Source organism: Geospiza fortis, unplaced genomic scaffold (genome assembly GCF_000277835.1).
Source record: "Geospiza fortis unplaced genomic scaffold, GeoFor_1.0 scaffold16, whole genome shotgun sequence".
NCBI classification, from domain to species: Eukaryota; Metazoa; Chordata; class Aves; order Passeriformes; family Thraupidae; genus Geospiza; species Geospiza fortis.
This window is the reverse complement of record NW_005054302.1, coordinates 16,943,097-16,952,362: the sequence shown is the minus strand read 5'-3', so window position 1 is coordinate 16,952,362 and position 9,266 is coordinate 16,943,097. Positions and strand designations below refer to the sequence as shown.

General features: G+C 49.1%; 1 protein-coding gene across 6 annotated transcripts in view; it reads right to left on the bottom strand.

The window, feature by feature from the left end:
* The window catches only part of GAB2 (GRB2 associated binding protein 2), a 36,996-nt gene that overhangs the window by 3,412 nt on the left and 24,318 nt on the right, over positions 1-9,266 (bottom strand). Inside the window, exons 3-9 of one of the 6 annotated variants that reach the window (XM_031065987.1) lie at positions 7,244-7,689; positions 7,103-7,195; positions 5,957-6,051; positions 4,960-5,242; positions 3,873-3,963; positions 2,455-2,557; positions 1,480-1,605 (exon numbers count right to left, since the gene is read on the bottom strand). In XM_031065987.1, coding sequence (XP_030921847.1) covers positions 1,480-1,605; positions 2,455-2,557; positions 3,873-3,963; positions 4,960-5,242; positions 5,957-6,051; positions 7,103-7,195; positions 7,244-7,689 — 1,237 coding nt within the window. Of the gene's footprint in view, positions 1-1,479; positions 1,606-2,454; positions 2,558-3,872; positions 3,964-4,959; positions 5,243-5,956; positions 6,052-7,090; positions 7,690-9,266 lie in introns of all 6 variants that reach the window. The other 5 variants (XR_004082912.1, XM_031065984.1, XM_031065985.1 and 2 more) reach the window with 5 other exon arrangements.

Genomic DNA, 9,266 nt, shown 5'->3' with positions numbered 1-9,266 from the left:
AGATTTCACAGCTCATCACCCTCCCTCTAACCTCCCAAAGACACTTGGATGAAGGACTTCAATCTGCTCTCATGCCTCTTGCTGGCATGAGACTGCAGTGCAATGGGAGGGTAGAAACAGCACGTGGGTCTCTACCTTCTCACAAACTTTGGGAGGTGAATGTTTGGTTGTAATTGTGTTCTCTAACTGCTGATTTTTTGAGTTCAGCCTGGCATCTTGCTCATTTTCCTGTAAAGAACTTCAGAACTCTTAGAGATACACATAAAAATACCAGTTCTATACCTTTTAGCTGTGCTGACTCGACCCACCTATGGCACTAGCTCATTTTCATCCCCAAACAACAGATATGTTTGCAGGGTCTTCCAAGAGATGTGTTGAGAAAAAGAAGATACTTTTTACCATAACTCCTGGAGTCCTGAAGTTTTTTCTGACTTTACAAGCATTTCACAGGACCTCCATCTGCTCATAACTGGAACCGAATCATGCTTTTTAGCGGTCTAAAATCACTTTTCCAGAATGGGATATAATTTAAATGGGTGATACTTGCAGAAATATTGCTGGGCAGAAAGAAACCATCAAGGGAAAACTGTCAAATAATAAAAGGACCTAACCAGTGGGATGCTTTGCCTAGGAAACAAGGTGGTGTTTGAGAAAGTGAGGCCAACTCACAAATGGTTGCCATGAATGTTTATACAACCCTAGTCCTTCACTTTTCAGGTGCAAAATCCAAGTCTGGTCTAGGAGGACCTGTAGTTTTGAAGGAGGAAAAACCCAATTCTGATACTTCTTGGGATACCTCCTGACAGCTTTTCAATATATAGTCTCCAGCTGAGTTTGTGGTCTCATCAGCATCCCTGAACCCTGCACATCCATGCTTCTGCTTTGCACTGCCAGCAAAGCTGTAGACATGCAAGAGAGACTGAGTTTGACCTAGAGCAAATATAGCAGTGGCTCACAGAATGTTTTGGGTTGGAAGGGACCTTAAAGATCATCTCATTTCAACCATGCCATGGGCAGAAACACCTTCCACTAGACCAGGTTGCTCTAAGCCCTATCCTACCTGGCCTTGAAGACTTCCAGGGATGTGGCAACCAAAGCTTCTTTGGGCAGTCTGTTCAAGTGCCTCATTACCCCTCATAGTAAAGAATTCTTTCTAATCTAAACCTGCTCTCTGACAGTTTGAAGCCATTACCCCTTGAAGTGTCTCTGTATACTCTTGTCAAAAGTCCCTCTCCACCTCTCTTGTAGCCCCTCTAGGCACTGGAAAATGGTTCAAGGTCTCCTTGGAGCCTTTTCTTCTCCAGGTTGAACAATTCCACCTGTCTCAGCCGGCCTCCATAGTAGAGGTGCTCCAGCCCTCTGAGCATCAGAGATTCCTGAGACCACAGTCTGGGCTTTGTACCCTGCTGTTGTCAATGTGCATAGAACCCCTTAAAAATGCATCACTTTTTAATCAGAAGTTTATAAAATCCCCCATACCTTCCTGTGTGGCCCTGGTGAGCTTGGCTGGAAGTCCAGGGCCAGGTAATCCACACTCCCCGAACTCTTTTTAGGCGCTGGGCTGTTGGTACCACTAGGAACAGGAGAAGCAGAAATGGGGTTTTGCTAATGCAGGGAAGAGACAGGAGAGATAATGAGTATTAAAGTGGGAAGGAAGAAAGAAAAAAGGAAATTAACACAAATCCAGAAATGAAACATGTTGGAGGCACCTTTAAAAGAGCCTGGTTATTTGCTCACCTGCCTCTGAGACAAGGATATGCAAGAACTGCTGGGATACTATAAATGCTGTATATTGTGCTAACAAATATTTCAAGCTTATGCTCTTGATTTCATGTATCAGAGCAGCTCTGCCTTTGTGCTGATTTTACTCACATGCCTGACAGCAGATGTGGGCTTTAGCATGTCCCTAGAACCACACCTCAGCAAGGCCAGGCCAGCTCTGGGATCTTTGCTAATCACAAGCATGCTGCACAGAGCACAGATTTCCTCTACCCCATTAGTTACATAGCCTCAAAAATATGCTTCAAGTCAGTAGCTTCACCAAAACAGACAAAATTCCCTCCCTGTAAGCAGTGCCACTCCCTGCTTCTGCTCTGATAGCCCCTGCTCCCACAGAAACATGATGTCAGCAGCTATTAGGGGAAAAAAATTGAAAAAAATCAACCTTAATTAGGAAAATATACCCTGACAGTCCGTATAAATTTTTAAACCCCTCTTAATTCCTGGCAAAGCGGGTGATACATGTTTCTGCTCTCATACACATTTAAAACTCCAATGAGACATGCTGTTTTCAGAAGGAAACACCCTGTTTTGTGCATTGAGGGATGCACATAAGGATGTACTCCACACTGTGCTATCTGAACACTTCCCTGTCACGAGCTAGGAATGCATCTGCAGAGCTGTGGAGATCGTATGTCCTGCCAGAATCATCTATCTTAGCTGCGGGGCCCTTACCATGGCCACGTAGTTCTCCTCGCTCTCTCCCGAGTCAGTGCTGGTGATGCTCTGGGAGGAGACAGGGCGACAGTACTGCAGAGAGCCGGCGTTGAAGGTCTGCCTGCAAGGACAGGGGGTGAGGAGTTACTGAGGGCTGCAGGTCCTGCTTGTCCTTTGTCACGGAGGGATGGGAGAGGGCAGCTCCTGATGCCTGCAACCATCACTGCGATCCAGTCTGGGCATGAGGAAGAGCTGGTGGTATTGAGGTTCTCCAGCCTGTCCTTTCCATGGGTTGGAAATCCTTGGGTTTGGTCTCTTCAGCTTTTTCTTTCTAGAATTTTTTAGCAACACCCTGCTTGCTGTGTACCCGTAACTCTCCTGCTCTCATCTACACAAATCAGATTCCACAAACTCCTTCATCCCTCAAGAAACATTTAATTGTGGAGGATGGAGGGGCAGCCTTGATGAAGCCTCTCACCTCCAGCCCCACCACAGCAACAGGATTTGTTTACCGTACAGGCCCTATCCCAATTTTTTGCCAGAAAACAAATCCTCCGAGGAATTGTCTTTCTTTCAATTGGCCAAATCTAATTATACCGAACAAAATAATGAAATCAGCTTCTGGCATTAAAGCACGTGTCTCAAAAAGCTATTTGTTGCCTTTCAGTAAAGCAGGGTCATATGATTAGCTGATAGGGGAAAAATCCATTAGCTTCTCCAGGGTCAGACCTCTTGTCAATCAAACCCTGCTTGCTGCTTCCCAGTGCAGTGATTTCAGCACACAGCGTTCATGCCCTGCAGTCAGTCTCCACACAATCCAATTTATTAGAGGAGTCATAGCAGCCAAGCTTTGCTTCTGCCTTTTACTGGTCAACATCAGACCATGGATTAGTAGCAGAGCTGGAATTGTGCGAATCCTGTTATTTTTGGCTGGCAGACATAGCTCTGAAGGGCTTTGGTTTAATTTTGCAGACTTCCTTCAGGCTAAGCTTTGCTTTCAAGGCAATCAAAACATGGCTTGGTCAGACCCTGAGAGTCACCCTGTGCTTTGAGATGACAGTGGGGTTTTGGGGGGAATAGCTTGGATGTGAAATCATGCCCCCCACACAGCATGGCTGAGTTGGTCTGGCTCAGCTGAATCATGAATCGTGGTGGACCACAAGTCCCAGGTCAGAGCCACGGCTCTCCAGTAGTTGTCAGATCCCAGAAACAGGAAATGTCTTCAAGGGATCTTAACTAGCTTGTTAGCCACATGCTGGGCTTTCATGTGAAATCCCAACCTAAATGAATTTATCTTCCTGACACCAGCTGTGATGTGGGGAATGTTTAATCCACGGCTGAGGTGACAGCATGGCTACATGTGGACATCAGTAAGAATGAGACCAGAGAGCTGCTGTTGGAGCAAAGCAAGAATTCATCCCCCAGCCATTACTCACGTTGGCCTGGACCAGGATTTTGTGACTGGCGATTTGAAGGGAAGCTCATCAATGACAGTGTTGTTCCTCAGGTCCAGCGGTGATGGCTTTGCTGGGGAGGGGAAAAGCCTTTATTCAGAGGCAGCATGTTCCTACAATTCAGCATCCATGACTGCCATGAAAGTGCCCCCACAGATGGTTGATTACTTCCCATTCTACTAATCAGCCCCCCAGCCTTTCCAGCTGATGACAAATACTCCAAACTAAAACCCCTGTGCTCATTTACGTCAGAACTGTGAGAAAACAGTGAATTTCTCCCCCTGCTTCACAGCCCCAAAGTGGATTGGTAGTCCCAAAAGGGGGATGTGCCCTCCAGGGAATAGAGATCTGCTAAAAATGCCCAAACCCCAAAACCACTCATTAGGTATCTGTGGTGATTAAAGCATTAGAAGTGGACAAGACCAGGCTCTGCCAGGCCTGAACTGCCTCTGTGTGGAGTGTTTTCCCATAGGGAATGGGAAAGGACATCTGCAGGGTAGCATGAAAGCTCTTCTCATCATGGATGGTTCATAAGGTGGAAGAGTTCTACGTTCCAACCCCAGCCCTTGAATGGAGTATCCATGAGGTTAGGTGCTGACACGCTAGAGATGGGAGCCCTCCTCCTCAGGATCTCCTTGGCCACCGGTTAGACAATGGATTAGGGAGAGATTTGGAGAATGTCAGCAGAGCCCTGAAAGAAGAACTGTCTGGAACCAGCCAGTAGGAAACTGTAGGAAAAACTTATGTCATCTGAATACAACATTGAGATTTTGGGGTGGAGCACAGGGAGGAGTGCAGGCCAAGGGGATGAAATCCTGCTTGTGACATGCATCTCCTGTAAAGGCCTGGAAGGGTTTGAGATGGACTGTTCAAGCACCAGGAAAGCTACATTTGCACTACAGAGCTTCTGAAAGAAGAAGGGGATGGGGGACATCTGAAGGTCTGATTGTACTGGCAGTAGCAAAGCACACCCCACCTGGGACTGGACACAACTTCACAGATGTAGTCTGAAGTATTAAGAGAACAGAAGGATTCCTGGGAAGATTTGTGCACAGCCAAAGGTTCTTACCTTTCCGGTCGGGTTTGAGGTTGCGGTTGACTGGCGGGGGCTGGATTTCACTCAGCCCCTGGTGGCACTGAGCCACGGCTCCTCCTTTATGCACGGGAAGGGTGGCCGAGGACAAGCCCACCAGGTCAAAGTGATGCGGCCCAGGGCTCATGGGGATGTAGAGACTTTGGGCATTGTCGTTGGCTTTCTCGGTGTGGATTAGGGGCGAGGAACCGGGGTTCATGGGGACGTAGTTGTCCTCGGAGTCGGTGCTGTGGGAGCGGGCCACAGCTGCCTTGGCCTGCTGGGGGAGGACGTGCTGTGAGCATCAGGCACTGCTCAACCCCATCCACTACAAACCCTTCATTTCATCATAACCAAACAACATCTGACGGGAGACTCACTCTAAAATCTAAGCACAAAGGGAAGGAATGATCTGTCCCCTCCTTGGACATTAGTTTGCACTGAGAGGTTCTACCTCCTTTGTTTCCAAGACATTGGAACATCCTGAGTTTTCAGAAAGGTCTTTATCACCCAGACCTGAGCATCTTCTCATGATCAGAGTGAGCTGGAGAAGCATGCTTAACCTGGAAAGTCTTTCTTCCCTAGGTTGTGTCCGTGACTAAAATGGAATATGAAAGGTTGCTTTAATGTCATTTCCAGCTCAGGAAATCTTAGAAAGTGCACAAAAAAGGCTGTTCTGGCTTCATCTCAAAATTTAGCTCAGCGGCATCCCAGGCTTTCAGGAAGAAGGCAAACTCTTGGGTAGCTTTTTTCGGGGCCAAAGCTGCAGATACACTGTGTATAAGCAAAGCTCTGCACACCATGGTTAGGTGGGTTGCCGCCCCATCTGTTCTCTGCGGGCCACTGTGGTTTAAACAGAAACCATTAACAGACCCCTTATTGACTTAGCTCTGCAGGACTGGGCTGTGAGGGCCAACTTGGAACCAACCTGTCTCTGAATCTGTAAGGTGCAAGCAGTGCCTGTGGTGTGGTGGCTGCACCAAGGCCAACTCACCAGGTAGGAGTGGTATCCATCGTTCATGGACTCCACTGACTGCACAGCGCTGCCGCCCCCGTGCTGGGGGTACTCGTACGTCTCACAGGAAGAAGCTGCAACACAACCACAAATTCATGTGTCCCACTGCAACTGATAACAAAAAGGGGTCCCTGGAAACAAAGTCCAGGCCATGGTAGGGCAGTATCTGTTCTTGTTGATTGAGATGCTGATAAGAAGATGTGGTCTTTAGCTGGTCACAGGCTCTCTGCTATGCTGTTTCCCAATTAGCATCTCTTTGATGCACCAGCACAACTGCACAGTGCTGTGCAGACCTAACCCTGTTCTGCTGAAGTGTTGCAAAATCTCAGGGGTAAAGGTGTCAGATAAGGCAGATCATGGTGACAAAACTGGGTTAAGGGGAAGCTCTGTTAGAGCTTGCTCAGTAAATTTAAAGGCTGGCAGCCTCCAGGAAGGGGAGGATGGGTGCAAAGCTCTTGCACCAGTCTGTTTACTGCTGAGCATGAATCTGATCTCAGCCTAAGGGTGGGCATTTAGGTAGGAGGAGATGGAAAAAGCATTTCAGAGAGCTGTGTGTATAATTTACAGTGCATTTTCTTTCCAGCCACCTTTTCGAAGTTACTTTGCAACTATCTCATCCTAGGCAGGAGGTTTGGAAAGGGCATGTACACCTACAGCCCACCCATGGCCAATGGCAATCGTGGCTCTGCTGCACTTGGGATTGCTGGGTTCTGGAGACATGCAAAACCCAGGTTTTGCACACCCACCTTTGTGAACCAAACCAAGGCATACTTCCAAGCTGAAGTATGTTCTGATAAACCTGCTTATGAATTGAAGGTAAGCTAAAAATGGCCAAAATCACAAAAATCTGGCAAAGGGCTCCATAAGCAAGCACATTTTGGGTTTTCGTTTAAGGTACAACACAGCCAAGAGCCAGCTGAGCAGCTCTGGTGGGCAGAACTCTGCATATGCCTCTCCATGCCTGCTGAATACAAAAACCAGGGCCAGATCCTGGCTGAGCAGAGTTTCTTTGTGTTCTGGTTGATGCCACATGCACCCCAGCCCTACCACAACCCAATGGGACTGACCCACCCAAGGCTGCTGGATAGCACAAAGCCACCCCCAGGTCCCCACCTCCAAATTCACCTCGGTGCAGTCTGCTGTTCTCCACTGCTGGCAGCGTGTTTCTCCGGGGAATGGTGGCTGCCATGGGGGTGAGACCTAAATTTTCGCCAGGCTGGGGCCGCTGGGGTGGACTGCCCCAGCGTGGCTCTGTCTGCCCAGGCTTCGGGGGCCGTGGGGGTGGCGCAGCGGGTGAGTCGCTGGCGGCCACAGCCAGAGTGTTGTGGTTCTTGTCCAGTGTAAATGTCCTGGGGATCTGGTAGATGGAGAGTGGTGTGGCAGGGATGTCATAGGAGTCCGTGGAGAGCTCCCCAAACTCCTTGCATAGGGTGTTGTTGGGAGTCTTGTAGGTGTAGACCTCCTCATTATCAGTTTCGGAGCTGGTGAGGCTTGACTTGGGGTGGGTGTAGGAGCCAAAGGAGCGCGGGAGGTCGTAGGCACTGTCCCTGAACTCCGAGTTGTGCCGGCTGGGTTTTGGCAGGCTGTAAAAGCCATGGAGCTGCCCACCAACGCCGTTCATGCAGTGCCCGTTGCCCTGCGAGAGCTTCTGGACCGCTGAGTCGCTCCGCATGAAGAAGGCAGACCTGGTGGCTTGGGAGAAGCTGGCGCTCCTGCAGAGGGAGAGGAGAAAGGGGCTGGAATGGGGGGAGAGCCGGTTCTGGGCATAGAGAGCTCTGCTCCCTCTGTTTGTCACCTTACTGACCTGCACTGCCCAGCCCCAGAGCAATGAGAACACCTCAGACCCCTCCAAACAAGCCCACAAGCCACTTGGTCCTGAAACACCGGCAAAATGCCCCTGTCATAGGTGAGCGGTACATGCACCCAGCTCCATGACAGGGCCAAAAGCAAGAATGAGCCTTTTGTCCAGACATAAATTGCTCCAAAGGGGCAGTTTTCACACCAGCTGACAACATCCCAGGGCACAGCTGCAAAGTGTCAATCTGCCAGCATTGCCATCATCTCTTGACCGCCCATCTGCAGTTCAGGAGGGAGATTTCATCTCACCTCTGCCTTGCAAATATGTGAAGGCCTGAAAAAATTCCTGATGGGGATTATTTCAAGGTCTCCAGCCATGTTATCATCCTGCCCTCTTGCAGGACAAGCAATGGGGAGGTAATAGAAGTCCCCAGCTGGGATCTGCGGTTTGCAGCCCTGATGTGCACAGGGGGAGGAACAAACCTCAAGGCTAATTTCAGATTTGTAAAAGCCCTGGAGTTGTTCAGAGTGAGCAGGGCAGTGTGGTCACTAGATCCATGCCTTGATAATGATTCCTCGATTTACGTGCGTTCATGCCTGGGGACTCGTCAGAACAGGGGCCAAGCACAGAGATCTCAGGCCTCTAACAACTCCTGGTTAGCCACTGCTGCTCTGCTGATTCCCCTCAAGGTACTTCATCTCCTGTTTTATCCCTGCTTAATCCCGCACATGGGTCAGGCTTTTGGGGATCACATTGTCCCAGTCAGAAAGGGCTCAGCCAGCCCCATGTAAACACCCATCCACAGAAGAAAGTTCTGCCCTGTATCAATCACTGTGGTGAGAAAAAGTGAAATGGTCTGGGGAGAGTTTCCAGTTGTGGCAAATCACCGGGAAAGTGCCAGTCCTTTGGGAAAAGCTGGGAGATGCTGGTTTACACTGCTCTGGTGTGGTTGATGCTCTGTAGGGACAACAGGGACTCTGTTTCATGGAGCCAGCACGAGATGGCGCTCAGAAATAGAGTTTATTTAGGGGGAAAAGCAAGTGATGCTGCGATAAGATAAATGCATCCCTGCCACCTTTGGACCTCAGCCCACCCAGAATTGGTTTTGGTTCTGTCAGGGTATTTTTGGTCGACGACTTGAAACATCTCATGGGTTAATTATTCTGCATTGCCTGCCAATTAGCTACTATTACCCTTATTTTATGGATGAGTAAAGTAAGAGCTCCAGAGCAGAAAGGGGAGGGATTCCCAGCAGTCCTGCAGCCTGACCCCATGCACTGGGCATTGATCAGAGCATTATTTCTGGCCCAGTTGCAGAAGTTACCACTGGCCAGGTTTGTTTCTGCTCACTAAAGCATTGGTGCCTGCTCCCTTCTCCTCCAGGTCCCAGCCCCATTCAGGTTCCCAGAGGGTGGCTTTTCAGCATCCTCACAGCTGGAGCGTGAGAGGACCATTTTTTTTAAACACTGTTCCATTAACTCTATCTGAAGT